Source organism: Exophiala xenobiotica (assembly GCF_000835505.1).
Source record: "Exophiala xenobiotica strain CBS 118157 unplaced genomic scaffold supercont1.5, whole genome shotgun sequence".
NCBI classification, from domain to species: Eukaryota; Fungi; Ascomycota; class Eurotiomycetes; order Chaetothyriales; family Herpotrichiellaceae; genus Exophiala; species Exophiala xenobiotica.
The window spans coordinates 1213998-1235913 of record NW_013562490.1 but is presented as its reverse complement, the minus strand read 5'-3'; the positions used below and the strand labels follow the sequence as shown (position 1 = coordinate 1235913).

The 21916-nt window shown below is 52.0% G+C and overlaps 11 protein-coding genes across 11 annotated transcripts; 4 read left to right on the top strand and 7 right to left on the bottom strand.

Moving 5' to 3' along the window:
• Nucleotides 1–1903: 1903 nt before the first annotated feature.
• Nucleotides 1904–3954, bottom strand: PV05_08193 (uncharacterized protein; the record flags this gene model as incomplete). The annotated part of the gene is made up of 2 exons (XM_013457693.1): nucleotides 1904–3474; nucleotides 3528–3954. The coding sequence occupies 2 exons, from the start codon at nucleotides 3952–3954 to the stop codon at nucleotides 1904–1906; spliced, it is 1998 nt and encodes a 665-aa protein (XP_013313147.1).
• A 444-nt stretch (nucleotides 3955–4398) lies between these two features.
• PV05_08192 (uncharacterized protein) lies at nucleotides 4399–4680 on the top strand (the record flags this gene model as incomplete). The annotated part of the gene is made up of 2 exons (XM_013457692.1): nucleotides 4399–4604; nucleotides 4656–4680. The coding sequence occupies 2 exons, from the start codon at nucleotides 4399–4401 to the stop codon at nucleotides 4678–4680; spliced, it is 231 nt and encodes a 76-aa protein (XP_013313146.1).
• A 183-nt stretch (nucleotides 4681–4863) lies between these two features.
• Nucleotides 4864–6266, bottom strand: PV05_08191 (anthranilate phosphoribosyltransferase). Its single transcript, XM_013457691.1, has one exon. The coding sequence runs from the start codon at nucleotides 6157–6159 to the stop codon at nucleotides 4894–4896; it is 1266 nt and encodes a 421-aa protein (XP_013313145.1). The 5' UTR covers nucleotides 6160–6266; the 3' UTR covers nucleotides 4864–4893.
• A 265-nt stretch (nucleotides 6267–6531) lies between these two features.
• Nucleotides 6532–10378, top strand: PV05_08190 (uncharacterized protein). The gene is made up of 4 exons (XM_013457690.1): nucleotides 6532–7280; nucleotides 7335–8694; nucleotides 8744–10034; nucleotides 10097–10378. Exons 1-3 carry the CDS (start codon nucleotides 6698–6700, stop codon nucleotides 9894–9896), a joined length of 3096 nt encoding a protein of 1031 aa, XP_013313144.1. The 5' UTR covers nucleotides 6532–6697; the 3' UTR covers nucleotides 9897–10034; nucleotides 10097–10378.
• Nucleotides 9993–11129, bottom strand: PV05_08189 (uncharacterized protein; the record flags this gene model as incomplete). Its single annotated transcript, XM_013457689.1, has 5 exons — nucleotides 9993–10024; nucleotides 10081–10275; nucleotides 10371–10713; nucleotides 10775–10879; nucleotides 10938–11129. 5 exons carry the CDS (start codon nucleotides 11127–11129, stop codon nucleotides 9993–9995), a joined length of 867 nt encoding a protein of 288 aa, XP_013313143.1.
• A 420-nt stretch (nucleotides 11130–11549) lies between these two features.
• On the top strand, nucleotides 11550–12230 carry PV05_08188 (uncharacterized protein; the record flags this gene model as incomplete). The annotated part of the gene is made up of 1 exon (XM_013457688.1): nucleotides 11550–12230. The coding sequence occupies one exon, from the start codon at nucleotides 11550–11552 to the stop codon at nucleotides 12228–12230; it is 681 nt and encodes a 226-aa protein (XP_013313142.1).
• PV05_08187 (uncharacterized protein) lies at nucleotides 12187–13044 on the bottom strand. The gene is made up of 3 exons (XM_013457687.1): nucleotides 12786–13044; nucleotides 12608–12722; nucleotides 12187–12537 (listed from the first exon to the last, which is right to left on the bottom strand). The coding sequence occupies exons 1-3, from the start codon at nucleotides 12945–12947 to the stop codon at nucleotides 12353–12355; spliced, it is 462 nt and encodes a 153-aa protein (XP_013313141.1). The 5' UTR covers nucleotides 12948–13044; the 3' UTR covers nucleotides 12187–12352.
• A 320-nt stretch (nucleotides 13045–13364) lies between these two features.
• On the top strand, nucleotides 13365–14771 carry PV05_08186 (arsenical-resistance protein; the record flags this gene model as incomplete). Its single annotated transcript, XM_013457686.1, has 4 exons — nucleotides 13365–13668; nucleotides 13736–13878; nucleotides 13945–14031; nucleotides 14121–14771. 4 exons carry the CDS (start codon nucleotides 13365–13367, stop codon nucleotides 14769–14771), a joined length of 1185 nt encoding a protein of 394 aa, XP_013313140.1.
• Nucleotides 14772–14981: 210 nt separating this feature from the next.
• On the bottom strand, nucleotides 14982–15871 carry PV05_08185 (arsenical resistance protein ArsH; the record flags this gene model as incomplete). The annotated part of the gene is made up of 2 exons (XM_013457685.1): nucleotides 14982–15555; nucleotides 15624–15871. 2 exons carry the CDS (start codon nucleotides 15869–15871, stop codon nucleotides 14982–14984), a joined length of 822 nt encoding a protein of 273 aa, XP_013313139.1.
• Nucleotides 15872–16877: 1006 nt separating this feature from the next.
• PV05_08184 (uncharacterized protein) lies at nucleotides 16878–18386 on the bottom strand (the record flags this gene model as incomplete). Its single annotated transcript, XM_013457684.1, has 3 exons — nucleotides 16878–17229; nucleotides 17372–18156; nucleotides 18243–18386. The coding sequence occupies 3 exons, from the start codon at nucleotides 18384–18386 to the stop codon at nucleotides 16878–16880; spliced, it is 1281 nt and encodes a 426-aa protein (XP_013313138.1).
• Nucleotides 18387–18989: 603 nt separating this feature from the next.
• PV05_08183 (uncharacterized protein) lies at nucleotides 18990–21083 on the bottom strand (the record flags this gene model as incomplete). The annotated part of the gene is made up of 7 exons (XM_013457683.1): nucleotides 18990–19690; nucleotides 19752–19834; nucleotides 19893–20258; nucleotides 20311–20479; nucleotides 20531–20776; nucleotides 20835–20905; nucleotides 20957–21083. 7 exons carry the CDS (start codon nucleotides 21081–21083, stop codon nucleotides 19124–19126), a joined length of 1629 nt encoding a protein of 542 aa, XP_013313137.1. The 3' UTR covers nucleotides 18990–19123.
• Nucleotides 21084–21916: the final 833 nt, after the last annotated feature.

The following is a 21916-nucleotide window of genomic DNA, read 5'->3' as shown; positions in this document are numbered from 1 at the left end:
GAGATCCGACGGCCCCGGCCACGGTGGACCAGGGTAAGCGAGAGACTATGGCATCTTGAAACGTGACTGACTCTCGTTAGACTAGTTACTTGTAGGGGGGTTAGACGAAAAATGCTTGTTTTCTTTTTGTCCTGATCGGGTTGGCACGCCAGGCCGGGCTGGACTGGAACCGCCAGCCTGCAAGGGGGAAAAGTGCGGATATACGGAGTACCAGTATGATGAAACACTGGATCTACAAGGTATCTACAAGTACTCCTAAATCGTACTTCTGCCAGGTTTTGAGATCAGACGTAGGCTACCGAAGAGGTGTGAGGGAAAGATTTCGCGAGATGATCTACTACTCCTACGCCTGAAAGGTCTCCGTAGTAAGCATCGCGTTTCAAGATGAGATGGGCACGTCCGTAGTGCGTGCGTGATTGAAGCTATAGCTGCTATATCCTGTGACGGACGTGGCCGAAATAACCAGCAATAGAATGAGGTGTGAAGGACTTGACTCTGGGCTCTGAACAGTCAATTTCGGCCTGGCCCGGCCTGGCCCGGCCTGGCCGTCTCTTGGGGCGGTGCGTCGTAAGCTGCAATGTCCGTGAGCAGATTGGCGCCTTTCGTCATGTAATGTCATGAAGAAGGCTGATGAGCCTTGACTCGAGACTCGAGACTCGTCGTGAGAGCTTCTTAGCACCAACTTGTCTGTGCGGAGGTGGTTGGGATGCTATGGAATGGGATGGGTGACAGTACTCCGTGGTCCGTAGAGAGTAACAAATTACGGAGTATCCGTTGTGCGTCCGTACCTGCAACCCATATTGTCGGAAATACGGGATACTGGCTCACTAGTCTTGGAGACTGGGCAGGCTGGTAAGGACAGGCAGTCAGTAACACTGAGGACTTCGAAGCTTGGATAGTCTAACATGGTTTTGACACGATCGAATCGATAGCGCAACCTGTCAAACAGTCAAACTTGGGGTGCAGGTGATAGCTTTGGCACTGCAGACTATGAACCGGGTGGCGGGTTGTGTATACACAGTCCTAGTAGTACGGCCTGGGAATCAGAGACAGCCAAGATTCGTACTTCGGGAATAATGACCACAAGAAAGAATCATGATGTTTGTTTGTTGTGGTGTGCGATATTGACTCTGAGACATGCATAAGTCGGCTGGGCCAATGGTGCCGTTTCCATGGGTTGGACCGCAAGGCTGTAAGAGGGGATGATCCTTGGTCTTGGTTCGTGATTCCCACAGATCTGGGGCCAAATCTTCGTATTCCAAGTCTGTGCTGATCGTCATGCTAAAACAGCTGTGCCACGCATCGACGATCGCGTCAAGGATCGCGTTGCAGATCAACGACGAGCACCTCGGTTGATCAAACGGTGTCCGAGGCTCGCCGTAATATCAACGGTGTAAAACAATCATGGAGGAGTTCGACCATAATATGCATGGACAATAACCAAAAAGCCAAGATGTAAACAGCGGCCGGGTGTCGGGTTGGGCCGGTATAGTCGGGTCAGTCAGATTGAGGATAAATACTGTGGTAGTACTGTATCGGATGGGGCTGATGTCTCAAAATCCAAATGGACTGCGGAGCTCTTAACGTCATGACTTTCGAAGAGCGGGAAGTTCTGATGGTTTGCGGTATGAGGCAACAGACCAGCAGTGCAGTCCTTCCATTACGACTGATAACCTGGGTGCAACTTCCGGCGAAGCCTAATGGGAAGCCAGGCGTGCCCAGGGCAGATAGACAATGAACCCTGTAGATGGGAATGCTTTGGGGAGACATTACTCTCCACGACTGATGACTTTTTGTATGCTACGCATCCCAGGGCAGTTGACGGGCACGACGGCGTACCTGACTCACAAAAGCAGGCAACAAGGGCGAACCTTTGCGGACCTGGCTTGTTTTTCGCCCATCTTCAGATGATCTTGATAGTCTCAATGATCGGACGGAGACCTTCATCGGGATTTTGTAGTTCCTGCAGAGTGTACTTGTTGATATGTGCAATCCCAATCCGCTGGTAATCCTTCAGATTCTTAGAAAGCCTCAAGACCAGCGCTTCGATGTAGCGCCCAGACGGACCCTCTTCAAGGCCACGAGGGAGAACACATTTGACCATGGCGCCGAACTGAGATGCATCTACATGGGCGTCGCTCTCCAGGAAAGCGTGTATTCTTGGAGTCAAACATATGATAGGGTGTCCGTTCCGTTCGCTTCGAATTATAGTGCCATCAAGACATGGAGATGAGATTGTGACATAGGCCGACCCTGGAACGATTGCACCGTACACATCACCGGCTGCATATGCACAACCGCTGTCGAGAAGGACGGCTTGGAAGACGCTGTTGGGTTGAATGGGATCCTCGCGTTTCAAGCGTCCCTGTATGCTCGCCCAGGACCAGGAGGGTGCCACATATTCTGAAGCTCGTCTGCCCTCCTTGACTTCCCACAACATCATGCTTATTGCAAAATTGGACCAGAGACCGGCCAGGTAATGGCCGAGGCCGTCATTCTGAAAGCGATGAGCGAGGCCGGAAAGTGCAGGTAATCGATCTCGATCGTTAGTGAGCGAGCGATGTTGATAAGACAGGGCCAGATGGTCCCATACCTTCGCTCGTTCGGTATCACTGGTGGGATCGCAGCTCGAGAGATCGTACAGCCGTCTTGAGGTTACTGTATTGGTGGTCTCGAGATGGCCACATTCGCACAGGGACGTGCTCGCACATTCCCAAACCATCTCTGCAGCCGTAAAATGTAAGATTCGCGTCGCAAGGAGTCGTTCCTGCAGCGTCCAAGCTCTGCGGAACAGTGGCAGTGTCCCTTCCGACGCAAAATCGCCCGATATATTGCTGTGCACGGCGGGCTCCTGCACTAGCACATGTGTCGGCTCTTCAGGTCTTCGTCTCAGCCTGTTCTTGAATTCACGCGATCCAGGACGCTCCTGGAGGAAGCCAAAGCCCACGTGGTTTGCATTGGCAGCTGAGATGACCAAAATTGCCTGGCTGTAAATGTCGGCCATATGAGAGGCTTCGCTGCTCCAATCGCCGTTGTCATCCTGTATGATGCAGAGCGCGTCTATCCAGAGATAGCGATATCCCACGGCTCTGGTGAATTTGATTGCGTCACGGTACGTTGCAGGAAGGGTAGCCCACGGAAGCTTCTCTAGGTGTTGATAATAGTTGGTCGTCTTTGTGATGACATGTTTTGATGAGCCCCAGCAGTAGCTGAGAGCGATATAAGGGACGTGTTCGCCATCGAAGCCATCCATCAACCTAATCTGATTCTGGTAAGAATCGTTGTTGGCCGCACCAAGAAACAGGAGCCGCTTGGGCATCGACAAGGCCGCGCCATCAGGGCTGCTCCTGCATCTGCCTTTGTCGTGATGCTGGAGACAATTTTGCAACCACATCCGTGGCCTAAACCTGCCTAGCCATGGATCTTTGGGTATTTGCTGACCTACATTCAGAATAGACCACGGTAGACTCAAACCTGAGATACTCGTCAATTATCTGCGGGGTCTGACACAGGGCACTTTCGCTAACATTGGCTAGGAACGGAAATTTGAAAGTCGTACTGACGCGGTATTGGTGCTCCAGGAAGAGGTAACCAGCAGTACGTCAGGACGACAGGAAGTTTCGGGTTGAATGGAACACAAAGCTCAACTTTGGCTTGATAAATCGCATTCAGACCAGCAGCTTTTGTCCTCGCAAGCCATCGGAATATGTCAAAGACAATGACACAGAAAGGGCACTCTCGACTGGCGGAAAATTTCAGATCCTTCAAAGGAACAGGAACACTGTGATAGTCACTACTTTGATAGTACCGCAAAAACATCTTGTGCCTTGACGGACCACCCTTCCAATATATGATCTTGCTTCTGTCAAGATTGTGGCAGATAGGGCAAGTCTGGAGAGCTTTTACTGGCTCCGAGGCCGTGAGAGCAGGCGTCGGCAGCGTCCACTCTGGCATGATGAGGAAGCGGCGAGGGCAGCAAGACCAGATAGCCTGAAGTCGCGCAGAAGGCAGAAGCGGCTTACTGATTCAAATTATACATAGCTTTCCCGAACCTTTGACATTCAGGGTCACAGTACGGTCAGCCTTTGCATCCTAAACAGAGAATGAATATCTCATCGCCAGAATAATTCAGCTGAGTGATAGTGGGTGGAGGATGGTTGGCCTTGAAATCCGTGGTTTCAGCCTTGTCACGTGTCAGGCTGATTATTTTTCACGTGTCTGCCTTTTGATTCGTTGCCGAATCTTCCAGCGCAAGATTCTGGAATTTCCATCCGCATTTGTCGCCAACGACAGGTTTATCACCATCATCCTCTGTCGCAAAGCCTCTCAGTCATTCCTATCATATTTTGCCATACCCTTCCAACAGGCACGTCGTAAACCACGCAATTTTCCACCACAATGTCTCAACGAGAAGCCTATCAACTGCCTTCATCCGGTGGCTACAACCAGTTCGCCGCCGGCCACAGCGCTGGCGATGCGTCCGGTGGCCCAACCGTACAGTATGTCTGCGGAGAATGTGCCGCCAAAGTCAGCTTGGGCAAGGGTGATGCCATCAGATGCAGCATGTGCGGACACAGAGTGCTTTACAAGGAGAGAACGAAGAGGTATCCAATCAATCTTTCCTTGGTGTGAAGCGATGACTGACGCAGCTGCAGAATGGTGCAATTCGAGGCCCGATGAGCAATAATATTGGCAATGAGAAACGAAGTCAACCTCCAAAAAAAAGTCTAGATACCACAAAAGGGAGAATTTCTAGCACAGCGCAGGCGTTTGGTTTGGGGATCCGATGGGAGCAACGGGCCACGATAGGAGAGAAGAAGAGACCAGCACAGACACAAGAAGGCTGGCGAGGCGTATACTGAAGCAGGAATAACTTTCAATGACTCGGTCTGCCTACAGCCGGTTGGTGAACTCTATGAACTTTTCAAACTCTTCCAGGGACTTTCCACTCTCTATGCACCACCTTGCTTTCCGCACGCCCTCTTTCCACCTCTCGCCAGCTGGGCCTCTCTCCTTGATGACTTCGCCTGTGGGACAGGTATCTGCTTCGCAAGCGCCACTCACGACAAACAGCGCAGCAACGTTCATTAGGACGAAATGTAATATCGGATCGTCCGGCGGTCTCTCGTTGTGCAGAATGCTCATCAATACTGAGGCATTCTGCTTGGGCAATTTCCCACCTCCGACTTCAGACAGTGGATGCGACGGAAGCCCAAAATCCGCTGGCTCGATAGTAAAAGTCTCAATCTTAGCCACATACTTGGGCGGCGGTTCGTCGTCACTCGTTTCATCATCTTCATCCCGGTCACCTCTGTAATTCGGGTTCTCTGATTGCCTAAGCAGCCAGCAGTTTGTCTTGCCCGCGCAGCTGACCTCATCAAGATCTTCCTGGCCGCAAACAACCATGGCTTTCGTCGCGCCCGAAAACTGGAGCGCCTGCGCAAACACGGGTCCCAATTGTTGATATGCCACACCGACAACTCTCGCCTCGATATGATCCTCGACAGGATTCGCAAGCGGACCCATCAAGTTGAAAATCGTCCTAAGACCGAGCTCTCTCCGCACTGTTGCAGCATACTTCATGCCTGGATGAAAATTCGGTGCGTACAAAAACGTGTAATTTGTATGCTCGTACGCCTCGGGAAGATTCTCGGCTTGGAGAGCTTCGATTTTCGGAGGTCTAGGAGAGATAGCATTAAGGACGTCCGCAGAGCCGGACATGGATGTCTGCGCTCGGTTGCCATGCTTGGCCATCATGAGTATAGGCGATGCAATAATCGAGGATGTCGTAGAGATGTTGAAAGTGGAATGTGCGTCTCCCCCTGTGCCCACGATATCACATAGTCCGCCATTATATTTACCCAGGGAGCGCTTCCTCTTGCCAATCACCTTCTTGAGTTGCGGCTTGTTGACTTGAACCGCGGCATCGCGCATGCTAGCTGCGCAGCGGGCGATGACATCGGGGTGTCTATCTTTGCCGGTCGAGTGGAGTAGCGTCAGAAGAGCCGAAAGTTGTGTGCCATTGAGTTGGTCTTCGAAGGTTCGCGAGAAGGCGAGAGCAATGTCTTCGGCGTTGACGTTATTGTCTTGTGGTGAGGGTGCGGAAAGTTTTTTCAGGAGAGGAGCTATCGAGACATGGCGGGATGAAGGGTTGGCCATGCTTATGGAAGCTGCGAGATCACAGCTGGTGAGGGAGAAGCTCAAAGATCGAATGGTGAGAGCACTTATTGTAACATTCCGGGCTGTATGGTGAGCAGCGCCGTGAGTCAGAAAGTACCCAGGTACCTGGTATTTTGCGGGGAGCATATGGAGGGGACAAAGTGGCATTGGAAATTCTGCAGCCTCGTCACGTGCTCTTCAATGTTGTCGCAGCCTTGCCGGTTCTCCTGCAGAAGGAGCAGTGCCCCTCTTTCACTTGGGACATCCTTGGACGTGTTACTTTCTTCGTTCCACAGTTCTCATCATCAAAATCACAATCTCTGGTTGAGGTTAATACATCAGAAAATGCCAGATCCCTGTGTCCCGGTCCTAGACTCTGTGCTTGTCATCGGTAAGAACGCTCAAGCAGACAACGACTCCCAGGAAGCACCTCCTTTAAGAACCAGGCTTCAATGAAGAGGGTCTCTGTTGCCCTAGAATACTTAAATCTTGCCTCATCAGTAACATCTCGTCCTTTTCCCTAAGTATTTCGACCACCATGACACTGATCGCCCACACGGGTGTTGGCTCTCCTGACTTTGCCAATGAGAAGGTCTTCCAAAGAAACAAACTTCCACCAAGATCATATCATATCCCACAGACAGTTATCTCTTTAAACGGAACATGGCGTTTTCATTACGCCGCATCCCCAAGCCTTGCACCTGCTTGGGACGACATCACTGGACAAGATGACTCCAGCTGGCAGCCTGTCACCGTCCCCGGCCACTGGCAATTGCAAGGATACGGCAGACCTCAATACACCAATATCGTATTCCCGTTCCCGGTTTGTCCTCCGTATGCGCCTACCGACAACCCGACCGGAAGTTATACCAGGAAATTCTCCATTCCGCAAAGCTGGAGCTCAGAATCCCAATTTCGTCTGCGTTTCGAAGGCGTAGATAGTGCATTTCATCTCTTCGTGAACGGCGCGGAGGTCGGCTACTCACAAGGCAGCAGAAATCCTGCAGAATTCGATGTGACTTCGTTGCTGAATCGGACAGAGGAGAATGAACTCTTGGTGCGCGTGTATCAATGGTCCGATGGTTCTTATATTGAAGACCAGGATCAATGGTGGCTATCAGGTGAGTTCCAGCGATATAGTTCTGTTTCGGGGTGATCATTGACGTGATGTCCAGGCATTTACCGTGATGTCTACTTGCTGGCATTTCCCCAGAAGGCTCGCATTGACGACTTCTTCGTCCAAACCGACTTTGATGAGCTTTATAAGGACGCCAATATTAGTGTGAACCTCGAATTAACACTCCAAGAAGATTGCGAAGTCGGACTTACACTCCAAACTCCCGACAAGAGCTCAAATCTCGTCGCCGACCGCATAGCTCTAGCTAGCTATGAATCTCAACTGAAGAACGAGTACTCTATCCAGGCCCCGTTGAAGTGGACGGCAGAAACACCGGCGCTCTACCTTCTCGAGCTCAAACTGTTCGTGAAAGGAAATTGCATCCAGCAGATACACCATAGAGTCGGTTTTCGAAAGGTGGAGATCAAGAAGGGCCTTCTGACTGTGAATGGGATCCCCCTGCTACTCTCTGGTGTCAACCGACATGAGCATCACCCAAAGTTCGGTCGAGCTGTCCCTGTGGATTTTCTCCGACAGGACTTATTGCTAATGAAACGTCACAACATCAACGCTATTCGGTGTTCTCACTACCCTTCTCAACCAGCGCTCTACCGTCTTTGCGATGAACTTGGCCTTTGGGTGCTAGACGAAGCTGACCTTGAATGCCATGGATTTTCCGAAGCTGCTGCTGGGCAGCGTGATCCTGCTTCTTTCACATCGGACAGCAGAGATTGGGAAGGTGCCTACATCGACCGTATGGCACAGCTGGTACAGAGGGACAAGAACTTCCCGTGTGTCATCATCTGGTCTCTTGGCAACGAGGCTTTCTACGGCCGCAATCACAAAGCAATGTACGAATACACCAAAAAGGTAGATACTTCACGTCCGGTTCATTACGAAGGCGACAGCAAGGCCAGCACGGCGGACATGTTCTCCTACATGTATCCTTCTGTATCCAAGCTGATTTCGCTGGCTAAGGAGGAAGGAGTGGCGCCCAATGGCTCGTATGAAAAGCCTATCATTCTGTGCGAGTACGGCCACGCCATGGGCAACGGGCCAGGACTTCTTGAAGATTATCAAGCTGCTTTCCGTGATCATGAGCGACTACAAGGAGGCTTCATCTGGGAGTGGGCAAATCATGGCCTCTTGAAGACGTCCACGGAGGCCGGCGGAAAGCAGATCTATGCATATGGCGGCGACTTCGGCGATATCCCCAATGACGGCACCTTCGTCATGGACGGACTGTGCTACAGCAATCATACACCGACCCCTGGATTGGTAGAGCTCAAGAAAGTCATTGCACCAATTCGAGCATGGGTCGACGCAGAGAGCAACATGATCACGGTCGAGAACAGGTACAATTTTAGAGGCCTTGACGGTTGTGCGGCGCACTTCAAGGTCGAGGCTTTCCATGACAGGTGAGTGTTTGCGATTGATGCAGTCCTCCTTGTATGCTAATATCAATAGCGCTGAACAGCTTTTCTCTGGAGACCTTCAAATCCCTGACGTCAACCCGGGTTCCACAGGCATGATTCCACTTCCCCAGGGTGTCCTCTCGTATCAATCCTACTCCAACACTGAATGCTGGTTAACTGTCAGCTTCGCACTGAAAAACAGTTGCAGTTGGGCAGATGCCGGACATGAAATTGCATGGTTCCAGCATCAACTAAATTCTCAGACGTTATTGCTGTCTCGGACTCTTCAGCGGGCGAACACAACCAAGTTGAACTTTACCACCACTCGTCAATATCTCACAATCTCCGGCGCCGACTTCACGCTCACTTTCGACAAGATTCACGGGTTGATCCATTCGTGGCTCTCAAGAGGTGCTCCACTCCTCCACACTCCGGAGTCTCCCCAAGCGCTGGTCCATCTCGGCTTCTGGCGACCTCCCACTGACAACGATTTAGCCTGGCAGACTAAGGAGTGGAAGCGCTGGGGCTTGGATAACCTGACTACGCAACTGCGTAGCTTCAACGTCGAACATGCAAGCAGTGGCGACATCTACGTTAAGACCGTTACATACATCAGTCCCCCGATCCTAGCCTGGGGCTTCTACGTCGAGACCACATACTGCGTCCGCAATAGCGGCACAGTCTTAATGATGGCGCATATTAAACCTGAAGGATCCGCTCCCCGGAATTTGCCACGAGCAGGCTGGGACCTTCAACTCCCAAAGACAGTCGACCACGCTGTCTGGTTCGGCTTAGGACCGGGCGAGTCGTACTATGACAAACAATCTGCACAAAAGGTCGGCATCCATCGCGCGTCCATCGATGAGCTGCACACGCCGTACGAAGTCCCTCAAGAAAACGGAAATCGTATGGAATTGAGGTGGGTGAAAATCCTAGACGAGCGAGGCATAGGATTCAAAGCTACGTTGACTGGTTCGAGGAGTCCGGAGAGGTTCCACTTCGCTGTGTCCAAGTATTCCGCCGCTGAGCTCGAACGGGCGGCCCATGGACCGGAGTTGACGGAGGGAGATGCGATATACTTACGCCTAGATGCGGAGGTTTCTGGACTTGGCACAGGGGCGTGCGGCCCGGGGATCAAAGATCAGGACTTGGTCAAATGTGGAGAGATGGAGTTCGAGCTCGTGCTGGAACCGCTTTCTGAGTAAGATTTTCGGGCGAGGGTATCTTGCGAAGGTGATGTGTCTCTCGCCAAAAGAGGAATATGGATTAGAGTCTATCTTGGGCCAATGTACGCCGCGACTTTATGCCTTGATGGCATAGACTTTGAAAGAGCCTGCTCAAAAGTAAGCGTTCCGTGTCTTCCAATTTTTCCTCTATCTAGTCACTTACCTGCCAGTTCATTCAGATCCAGCTTAGACAACTCCAAGACATCACCGGGATCCGTGTCTCGCTTGTTGCAGCAAGACGGGCTCTTCTCGCAGCAAGCACCTTCCGAGCTCTCACCACAACAACTGCCGCCTGAACTCCCCTCTTTTGCTTGCAAATAGACGTTAAGATCGACGTGGGAGTCTGCAATCAGAGTATCTATCCCATCCATGTTATGGTCAGCATAGATCGCGACCCATCCATCGGGGTCTATATTGGTGACAACAAGCACAGAATGGGATGAGTATGCTTACCACTAAAGCCAGCTCTTCGGAGGTATGTTTCATAGTCATGCATTCTGCTTGCGCCAGCGACGCACCCAACATACAAGGCCATGTTCGCTTTCAGCTCCTCCGACAGATCCTTTTTGACGAGTAAGTCACTAATAGCCAAGCGGCCGCCGGGCTTCAGCAGTCGAAACATTTCGTTGAAAACGAGCTGTTTCTCCCCCTCGGGCACAAGATTCACCACACAATTGCTGATGATGCAGTCTGCTGTGGCGTCTGGAAGGGCAATTTTCGTAATATTCGACTCAATGAACGATGCGTTGTCAGCCTTGGCTTTTGCCTTGTTCTGGTTTGCCCGCTCGAGCATATCCTATACCGGGCACTCGTTAGCATCAAGAGTCTGTCAGTAGAGGTCAGCGTCTGTTGGGCACCTTGTTCATGTCTATCCCAATAGCCTTCCCTTGGGCACCGACTTTCCTGGCAGCGAGGAATACATCGAAACCAGCGCCACTCCCGAGGTCTACCACGGTTTCTCCCTTCGTGAAAAGGTCAGCACAGGTCCCACCAGGCAGAACAGCAGAGAAGGGTAACAACCTCTCTGAGATTCGCGATGGCTACGGGATTCCCACAGCTGAGACCAAGATTTGCTTCTCCGGGAGCCATGGCGAGCTCTTCTGCGCTATATCCAAACGCTTTTGCTACAGTTTGGCTATAAGCTGTGTCGGTACTTTTGGCAGCCAAGCCATAATGTTCCTGAACTCGTTTGTAGATGGCTGTCTTGTCCATGATATGGAGCTAAAGGGGAAAAATGAGTGGTCGATAGAGAGACGTGTCCCGGCGTTTCCAAGTTGGATGAAGGAGTCCAAGCATGGTTTGGGTACCATCTCGACTCTCCTTTATGTTTCAGGCATCGATATGTCACTGTTGACCACGTGATATCCGACTGCGACATGCCATGCGGCTTCACGAGGTTGATTTTGTCAGCTAGAATACGAGACCTACCACAATAGTCATGGACGGGTCTGTATCCACCTGGCCATCCCCCATTTAGTAGGGAGGCACTTCGATATGCACTGATATGTCACCGAGACTTGGCAGATAGTGGCGGGGCATCGCTACCACTTTTCCCACGGCATCGTCAGATGTTGCCATTGCTTTTTCCTATCATCTACCCACAGCATTATTAGGAGGCAAGATTGACAAACAATGAGTTCCAAAGCCAGCAGCAGTGGTGACACTGCGTCCCCGCCAACCAAAACACCTCCTCACACGCTTATTCGTGTTCGGAACAATCAGCGTCGTCACCGGGAACGGCGACGGCAGTACATCGCCCTTCTGGAGCAAAAGCTACAAGACAGCGAGCGCCACCTGGATCAAGCACTAGCGGAGCTTGCCATCTTGAAAAGCAAGCTTGCACAATGTCAACCCAATTCACACGAAAGCGGAAGACCTTGTCCTGTCACGCAGCCGACGAGCCTTAGATCCGTTCTCGAGGCCGACCAACAATACGACTTGAATGACAACCAGCAAGCAGTCACGATTGACAATGCCCCGAACGACTCGGGGGCACATAGTTGTTCAACAATTGATGAGATCGCGGACGTATCTCCGCCCGGTTTAGGCACCATGATGCCTCGGCCATCGATTCCAGAACCGCTATTGTCGTCGTTGTCCTGCAGCCACTATCCTCCATCAGACGGACAGCCTACAACTGCCTGCGTTCAAGCCTACATTGTGATTTCGAACCTGAACTACCGCGGTTTGGACTCGGAATCTATCACAGCTTGGCTCAACCCTGGATTCCGGCGATCAGGTCTCCGAGATGAGGGATGTCAGGTTGAAAGTAAACTCTTGTTTGAACTATTAGACTTCATCAGCGACCCTTGAACTGAGAAGGCCGCTGCAGCAAGGCTGTTAGGAACCACCCCCATACGGCTTCTGAAACTGCATGCATACGCTATCCCAACTCGTCCGATAGCGGATCGGTGATACTAGTATTGAGCTTCGGTCTATTTCCCCTCTGACCAGGGTTTGGGATCGTATCCATCCATGAGGGAGGTATATTCTTCACCAGCACGGACCCAGCCTTTGACTCCGTCGAGCAAGATTGCACTCTGGATTCCTTCCGTCTTTGTATCGTCCAAGAGGTCCTGAAACCATCCGGCTGCGCGTGTGCCACGACCTCGCGACGAACCTAGGGACGACACAGATCCTGTTAGCTATGGCTACTTACACGGAGACAATGCTAGTACTGGCGCTCTCACCACAGTAGAAGATGACGCTCTTAATGCCCGCTGTTTGGCACAGGCTCAACAAGGTTGGCAGGCTGTGATAAAGGCTTTGTGCTGGCAGATTCAAAGACCCTCGGATTGTTCCGCCCTAGCATAAAGTAGGTTGTGAGCATTCCATTTGCAAGCAAAAACGGGCTAAGAAGTTGCTCACTTCATGATCGGTGCGGCGCAGGTCGATCAGCAAGAAGTCGACTCCCGGCTTTTGACCATCTTGAAGCCAGCCAAGCACTGCTCTTCGTGTCATGGCATTGGGGGTCTCATTCCGAGGCTGCGGGTATGCACTGTGCCAGGCGGGGGCTGTACTGGTGGCCATGACGCTATCTGACGCAAAGGGTCACGCTCGCGAACGTGTGGATGAGGATGACAGAAGAAGAGCGCTGACAGTGACAGATCTGCCGGCAAGTATGGAGTACTACTGCTCGTGATAATGAAGGAGTCCACGAGTGTCTAAACCGAACTTTTCGTTTCTCTCGCCGGATTCTGACACTTAGTCATTCTCGTCTCTTGATTGGCTCGAGGTGTTTACTTACCAAGACCACCAAGACCACCATGACTCTCCGTTTTCTTCCCACCCATACACCTACCACCTAGGTGTCACTCTGACTGGGCGGAGGCGGCCAACAACGAAGTACATAAGCTTCTCAGCGTCGAGTGGTATAAAAGATGGCACAATCACCTTTCATCACGTCCCAAGAGGCATTAAATATCAGACTCTTTCCTGCAGACCAACATGAGTTCTCTACAGGACGTAGACGGACGAGACCACGGGCTCTACCAGAACACTTCACAAGTCCCCCCAAGGGCACAGCACTATTCGCAGCTACCTCCCAATCTGGTTGACGTCGAGAAACATGAGACTGGAGGAGTGGCTCAACCAAAGAAATCAGTCTATGCAGGCCTAGGATGGCTGGACCGGTTACTCGTTCTCTGGATCTTGCTGGCCATCATTGGGGGCATCTTGCTGGGCAACTTCGTCGACAACATAGGCCCGGCTCTCCAGAAGGGCAAGTTTGTGGACGTCTCGGTTCCGATCGGTAAGCACGACCTACTGATATATCTCACGATTCAACGCCGTTGCTAATCAGAGGGCCCACGCTGCAGCGGTTGGTCTATTGGTGATGATGTACCCAATTCTCTGCAAAGTCAAGTACGAAACGCTACACCATCTTTTCGCTCATCGCCAAATCTGGATACAACTCGGTTTCAGCATCGTGGCCAATTGGATCATTGCACCTCTTCTCATGGTACGTTTTCTCCGCTGTACCGGCACTTATGTTTTTCGAGCCTTTGCTTACTGAATGTGCGATAAGCTGGGTTTGGCTTGGGCCTTCCTGCCAGATGAACCGGATCTTCGAGTCGGACTTATATTCGTCGGCCTCGCGCGCTGTATTGCTATGGTAAGCTTGAGCTTTCCCCATTCGTGCTTCGCGGCGTGAATCCAACCCCATTGCCACGGTTTCTGACTTGTGTTCTCCCTCTCTTGCAGGTCTTGATCTGGACGGGCCTCGCTGGCGGTGATGAGGAGTACTGTGCCATTCTTGTAGCGGTCAACTCCATCCTGCAGATGGTCCTGTATGCACCCTTGGCCATCCTCTTCGTCAACGTCATCAGCCACGGTGGCGCGTCGCAGGTTTCCTACTCGATTGTCGCTAGGAGCGTCGGCGTCTTCCTCGGCATACCTCTCGGAGCCGCCATCGCCACGCGCTTCATCCTCAGATCGATCAACGCTTCCTGGTACGAGAAGAAATTTCTCAAATGCATCGCCCCGTGGTCGCTCTTGGGCCTTCTCTACACCATTTTGGTCCTGTTTGCATCGCAGGGAGAACGGGTCGTCCATCAGATTGTCTCGGTCGTCCGGGTCGCTGCTCCCCTGATTGTGTATTTCGTCATCATTTTCTTTCTCACACTCATCATCACGAAGCGCCTGGGGTTCGGCTACAAGTTGGCGACCACTCAAAGCTTCACGGCGGCCAGCAACAACTTCGAGCTGGCCATTGCCGTCGCCGTGGCAACCTTTGGTGCCGACAGCGATGAGGCTCTGGCGACGACGGTCGGCCCGCTGATCGAAGTACCCGTCTTGATTGCCTTGGTGTATCTGGTGAAATGGATTGCCGGCCGGTGGAACTGGAAAGATTAACGATGAAGGATTGATCAGTACAACAACCTCGCAAGAATGCTGGTTCTCTAAAGGGTACAGACTGCATGTTCCGGACAAAAGAAAAATAGTCAACTTTCTCACGATATCATGCCATTTGGGTATGATAGTCTAATCAAGCCTATGTACACAGTCAATTCTATGGTAGGTCGTCTCTCATATCAGCTAGCTCAAGGTATAACTTGGGCAACTCTAATCTTTCGGTAGCGGTTCTCGTTCGCTGAAACGATCGCCGAACAATGCGAAGTGAGGTCGCATGATGATTGTATATTTGACAAATTCCTCCGCGCAGTCCACCAGTCGATCCCGATTTCCGCCAGGCATCAATCTCGAGCCGCCTTCCTCCGCATCCTCGTCGGTGAATAACGTGTACGCCCTTGGAATGGAGGACTGATTCGGAATCGCGAACATTCGCATCCACCTCCCCAGCACGCGGAGGCTATTCACCGTGTTGAACGATTGCGAACCACCCGAGACCATTGCCAATCCCAAGGTCCGTCCCTGGGTGGGCCGAACCGAGCCCGTACTCAGGGGAATCCAATCGATTTGATTCTTAAAGACAGCAGTCAAATTGCCGTGTTGTTCGGGTGATACCCAGAAATGCCCGTCGCTCCAGCGGCTGAGCTCTCGAAGTTCCACAACCTTTGGATGGTTGTGCTGCTCATCGTCCTTGACCGGCAGACCTCTGGGGTCATAAACCCGCACATCGCAACCGAGTCGCCAAAGAATGCGCGAGATTTCAAACGCCAGAAGTTTCGAGTAGGACCTAAGGAAGAGTGTCGGAGGTTAGGCACGCACAAATTTCGGTGTTGGGCTTGCAGGTATAGATCTCACCTTGAACGTAGACTCCCGTACAGAACCAATACCTTGATCCTCTCGCCTGTGCGTTTCAAATCGTTGTGCGCCATTTCCGTCACGGTCGCAAGTTCCAATCTGCCAACCCAGTCCTGTTCGCTGATACTGCCCGGCAGCAGAAACGGCCGGTATCTGGAACGAATAGCCGGGTCGTCCAGGGATGGCGGTATGGAAAGTGATTGATAAGCATATTGAGCTTGTCGCTGCGGTTTCATCACGGCGCGCATGGACGCTGTGTTGTTTAGATCGCCGTTGGGCGCTTTCATTAGATTCTGAGTTATCGGAGGATCCTGCGCTTCGGCACAGGCCCGGACATGTTGGGGTATAGCAGTGGCAGCTGGCATCGTATGATACTTTCGAGGATGGAAAGGTCTGCCGGGAAGGGAACCCAAAGAGGATTTTATAATACTTGAAGCAAGAGCCGGTGTAAAGGCTGATGATATTCTTAAGCAATGCGTCGTAAGGATGCGCGCGGGCAGGATATTGCCTTCCCGCCGCATAGGGCGCAAGCTACTAGTAGGAGGGAGATGTTGAAATCCCCAAGACCTGTGCTCAGCAGCAGGAACCGAAGGGGCTGATGTGAGCAGAAGGAAGAGAAGTGTCCAGGGCTGTCCCTTCACTCGTACGAGTATATTGACAACTCCCAAGGAAGGCCAATGAATTTTTCTGTGGAAACCGGACAGGACGTAGTCACTCGGTAATCATGATTGGTCCAAGGTGGTAAACAAGCCATTCTGTATGCTCCACCCGCAAGGATGTGGCAAGGGGGATTTATCTTTGGGGTAAACCACATCATTTCCTAGATCATCCAACGTGGCGACGTGTCAACACAGTGCCATATCCTCATTCACTCCACCTGAGGATCGGCGGGTACTACTTCTGGTAATCAGTCACGCGAGGCTTATGACAACAGCCATCGAAGACATGACCCGGTGCTCCTCTCTCTCCCTGACTCCTGTCCCTGTCCAAGGCTGCCGTGACATGTCAAGTAAGGGCCCTGATCCTCATCTCGGTGACACATCATGCGAGGAAGCCGAGAACGTCCTGGCAAGTCTACGTGGTCGAGATGATCATGAGGATCTTTGGCGGGAGCTTGGCTGTGGCGTGAAGGACACCTGCAGAGTTAGCAATTCCTCGATTTTTGAGCTCACGGATAGGGAACGGTCTCGATTCTAGCTCTCTGACCCAGTAAATAATGGTGGGTATCGATACTATATGGGGTGGTGCATTCGATCAGTTCCCCGGCAGGGGGACGACAGTCGGCTTGTCTGCCTTCGAGTTCATACTCGTATGATCCGCCAGCACATCGACATAAAGTCCATCACCGGCCCTCAGCTTCGATTTATCCACGGTCGGGTCGTTGAGCATCTTCAAGAACGGGTCAGTCTGTCCCACTGTATCCGGGTCGTTCTCAAAGATTCTCTTCACATTCGCCTGTGAGGTTGGATTGATGATGTCGTGCCAGACCTTCTTCCGCTTCTCGGCGTAGCTCTCCAGCACTGACTCTGGGTAACCCTGTTTCAGCGTGGCTATCAGCGCATCAGCGCATGCTCCAGCATCGAGCATGCCTCCCGTAAGTCCGAGCCTGTGCGAAGTTAGTACTGGTATTGGTATTTCCTGCAAGGGCGTGGAGGATGGAAAGATAGTCTTACCCTCCGAAGGGATTGCATAAGTGCGCTGCATCCCCCGCCAACAACACATTGCCCTTCTTCATTGTCGTTGCACACCTCTGATTGATCCGATAGGGACTCGCGTTCTTCAACTCATACTTCAACGGCCTTGGTCCTGGGAAGATGGCTTCAAACTTCATCGGCTGCCTCTCCATCAGTTGTTCATGCGTCAAACCCGGCAGCTCGCCATAGGACACGCGCCACAGTCCCGGCTCATTCAGACTCGCAATGAGACACCAATGGTCCTTGTCCACAATAAAGTTCCCGCTTTGATACCCATACTTGTCAAAGGAATAGACGACGTTGCAAGCGACCAGCGACTGAGGCCACGTGAAGCCCTCGAACGGCACATCAATCAGCCTCCTCACACCGCTCCTCCCGCCATCCGCACCGACAAGATACCTCGCACTGAACTGCTTGATGCCATCAGGCGTCTCAGCCGCCACCCTCACCCCCTTCTCATCCTGCTGGATCTCCACAGCCTTGTGGTTGAACAACACCTGACTCTCCTTGCATTGCTTGACGTGCTTCAAAATGATCTCGGCAAGCTCATGCTGTCCCAGCACAAGGACCTGGTACTTCTCGCCCGGCAACGGTTTTCGATCGATCGATGCGATGACCTCACCGTTGAGTTTCCGCCAGCAGACGTCGGAGCTGGATTTGCCGTTTGCGCGACAATCCTCCAAGACGCCGGCGCGGTCCAGTTCGCGCACGGAGATGGCGTGGTAGACTGCTGCGCGCGGGCTCTGTTCGACGTATGGAAGCATTTCAAGGATGGTGGTGGGGATGCCGGCTTTGGCGAGGCGGAGGGCAATCAGAAGGCCAACGGGGCCGGCGCCGACCTTTTGGTTTCGGAAAGTGTTGGTTATTGTTCTTGAGCATACTGTAGTACTAACTAGTACTGGGGTTTGAGGCTGTAGGGACTTACCACTATCACATTATCACGTTCCTTTGTGTCCCCGTTTGTATCGTGGCCGTTGGTGAGGTAGTTGGTGGTATCGGAGACGTCCAGGCTCGCGTCGTAGCCGTTGATGGTGAGGCCCTGCCCGTTGGCAGCATAACTGTCTGTCATTGCGAGCTGGGACGTCCCGTGAGTATAGGTCGCGCTTCAAGTTCGTAATCAAAAGCCGGGTACTACTTGGTACGTCAAGTGCTTTCCCTTGTGGTCATCACAAGAAAAAAACCTGGAGAGGTACTCCGTACGGAGAGGTAAGTAATGTGGGCTTCGATCGAAAGCCTACTAGCCTGGAGAACTCCTCATTGCCAGGTATGGTATGGTGGGAGCCCCAGACATGTGGCATTGCGGGGCGGCCAGGATTGGAAGGCCTCCACAAAGTCGTTCGAAGCTCGATCTCGAGGAACGTCTTGACGATGTTCGCTGGCTAAGACGGCACGTTAGCCCGCGTCTCGTGGGCTTGGACGACTTTCGTACTTACTTCTTAGACGATCTCATGACCCTTGCCATGGCCTTGGGTGGTGTGGTGCCAGGTCTAGAATAAGAGTGGGCAAGCTTTTTTCGGCTGTTGAAGCTTTGCTTTTGCCGGGGTTTCTAGTAATACTACAGTATCAATGCTGGCGAGGGCCATGATGGGGACAAAATTACAGTACTTGGATGGTGGGCGACCAAAACATTGACTACTTCGCAAACTTGAGCCCATGTACAGTACTATGTAAGCTTGCCATGTTTATCCCCTAAGCCCTTGCTTGTCCCACTGAATTACCTTCGACTGACAACCGTGCTTTCTCATCCACATCTTCTCCCAACCTTCATCATACTCTTCAGCTGAAGCAGCATACTTCCTGACTCCCTTAGTGGGTCATAACGTCCTTTTGGGTCCTCTTGTGCAATTTTCCCAACCAAGATGTCGCAGTATACCGTCGTATCCTCTTCCCCCAGAACAAGAAGATAAAAAGTGCCAGATTATTCAGAAGAATAACACTGCCGAAGATTCCACCAATGACCACAGCATAGCCATCTTTCAGTACCCAATTCAGCACATACGAGCCCATGCCGGTAGAAATCGCCTGCTTTCCAAAGTTCATCGCAATTAGCATTTCGCTGGTATTGGCGTAGTATGAGTCGACGGCATATGCTAGCGTGAAGGTGAAGAAGAAGTAGCTGCACCAGCCCGACAGACCAACGCCGAAGAAGTAGCCAACCCAGTGCAGGTTCCACTGGGCAGTGCAGCCGTAGACGACGAGGCCTGCTGGACCGATCAGGAGGGGCACAAGGAGAACCCAGAGACGCATCTCGGCTTCTCTTATGCCGTTGTTTCTACGGGTAAGGTATGCTGCGAAGCGGTCGGAGGTGAAGGTCAGCGGCGCCGCGAAGGCGAAGGCGATGAACGTTGCGCATGCGATCAAGCCCGAGTTGGTCTGGTGGGAATGGAGTTAGCCTTCTTTTTTTTTCAAATGGCTGTGGCAGAAGTATAAGTACCTGTTTCCAATTGTACGGTGGTGCAACAATCTTGATCGGGAACGTGTAGTTGAAAGCAAGCGCCCCGATACCGATATATAAACCTGGTATAGGTCAGTATCAACATCACTCACTGGTGTCGACGTCGGGGCGAGAACATACCGTAGGTAGTAATGACCCAGAAAACCACGGGGACCAAGAAGTAGGAGAAAGGACGAAGCATAGTCATGAAAAATTCCGCATCCGGATCGTACCGGCTCCATGGCTTCAGTGTCTGTAGGAACGAGAGACGCTCAGGAATTGCGCGCTGACGGACTGTGACTGCATCTTTATTATGCACCTCCTCACCAATTGGAACATCTGGTGGTGGCACGCGCTTGTACAAGGTCTCTTCGACGAAGAAGAAGGCCAGAATGAAAAGCGCACTTGCGAAGGCGACAACCACATAGAAGTACAGACGCCATGAATAGCCACCCGCAAGCATGTAGCCTGCATAGAGCGGTCCGGTAGCACCTAAACAGAGACAGACTTGTGCTCATTAGTACAGATACTGGCAGTGTGCTTGGCAGGAGAGACTCACTGGTGTAGTAACCGATGCGCTTGCCACGTTCATGCAAGAAGAAGATGTCGTTGACCAATTGGACTGGTATTGCTTCACAGACTCCGGAGCCGAAAGCATGAAATACGCGTGCAGCCATCAGACCGTGATAAGTGGTTGCTCGAGATGCTCCGGCGAGCCCGGCAATGAACTGCAAAAGCCGTCAATGATACGGAAATTTCAATGTACACCTGCTGCTTACAATGAGCATAGAACCTAGCATCACAGGTCGTCGACCAAACTTCAAGTACATAGGGACCAGGACCCAGGAGCCAAAGCCGTAAGCAAGATTGGGCCATGAGATGAGCCCTGACGCGGTTGTGGGAGTGATGTTGAACTCCTCAGAAAATATTCCAATGTATACGGCAGGGCCAGTCAACGAAGCGTTTCCCAAGAAGCTATAGATTGAACAAATGATCAATATCATAGTCTTCTTGTAGTTAGCCCACTGTACGCGCCACGTTAGCATGGAGCTCTCCTCAGTCCGGGACACAGGAGTAGTATACTTGAAGAGGGTCGTTTGGGTCTTCTGCAGGCACAGGATAGAGTGCCTGCCCTAGGTATGTATCATCTCCCTCTAGGACAAACATCAGCTACGGTGCATACTCAGGAGCGCAGACCAGCATACCCATAGCTCGAAGGTTGACAGTGCCTGGCACATCTTCTTCATGAGCATGAGAGTGGACGAGATGTTTCGGTCCATGATGAGTATGCCCTGCGTTCTCGACTTCGTAAGATGCCTCTTTGACCGACATTATACTGCTTGTTGCTCGATTTCAGATTGACGAGTGATAAACCAGGTCAGGTTTCTGCACAGCAAAGACCATGTCCCGGTAGCAGTAGAATCTGCCCTCTTTAAGGATAATAGAGACTGCCAGCCCCACGCAGACTTCGCTTAGGACCCACGAGCCTGGACATGCTCTCCGGACCTGCTTCTTTCGAGAGCATCTTGGTGTCAGAGGGTACTGGTACTGACAAATCCAGGCGAGGAGATCAGGATGCCGCGCACACCATCACTGTTGTACGACAATGATGTGAACCAATGACGACGACATCGAAGACAGCAAAGATGAGCGAACTAACCGCATCAAGGTCTGGCTTTGACCTTCGTACCTGCGCCCAGCGGATTTGGGTTGGATCTACATGGGGCTCACGCGGGGGTTGGGGGAGGGTCCGGGGATGGAGTGGAAGTACACTCGCAACAGCAACAATTGTTGACCACTAAGGCACCGAGATAGCGGAAGCTTGCTCCTCTCGCTTGGAAGACCGGCTTCCAATTTCCAGGGGATCGAAAGCTCTGCCTGCTCTGCCGCTTCCGTGGGGCTCTGAGCATACCAATTACTGTGACAGAGAAACGAACAGTATGTGCGGTTAGGTCTCTTATGATTGCGTAAGCTCTTTCTCCCAGTCTTTCCTCTCCACTTGTGTTGCTCAGACTCGTCAGTGTGTCCCGATGATATGGCCCAAGGGTCAAGGCATATCCTGCAAGCGCTCTTCGGTATGCCTCCTCGGCCTCTTTGTACTTGCCCTGGAGCTGGAGCAGTCCCTAAGTGACAAGCTGGCGAAGTTGTGGCAGCTAGACAAGTAT

Excerpts from the sequence above, each read along its gene's own strand:
- PV05_08191 (XM_013457691.1), bottom strand. The coding sequence starts at position 6,159 with ATGGCCAACCCTTCATCCCGCCATGTCTCGATAGCTCCTCTCCTGAAA.
- PV05_08190 (XM_013457690.1), top strand. The coding sequence starts at position 6,698 with ATGACACTGATCGCCCACACGGGTGTTGGCTCTCCTGACTTTGCCAAT. Across the intron at positions 7,281-7,334 it reads GGATCAATGGTGGCTATCAG|GCATTTACCGTGATGTCTAC; the intron begins GTGAGTTCCAGC and ends CGTGATGTCCAG. Across the intron at positions 8,695-8,743 it reads GTCGAGGCTTTCCATGACAG|CGCTGAACAGCTTTTCTCTG; the intron begins GTGAGTGTTTGC and ends TAATATCAATAG.
- PV05_08187 (XM_013457687.1), bottom strand. The coding sequence starts at position 12,947 with ATGGCCACCAGTACAGCCCCCGCCTGGCACAGTGCATACCCGCAGCCT. Across the intron at positions 12,723-12,785 it reads TGCGCCGCACCGATCATGAA|GGCGGAACAATCCGAGGGTC; the intron begins GTGAGCAACTTC and ends ACTTTATGCTAG. Across the intron at positions 12,538-12,607 it reads GAGCGTCATCTTCTACTGTG|GTTCGTCGCGAGGTCGTGGC; the intron begins GTGAGAGCGCCA and ends TGTCGTCCCTAG.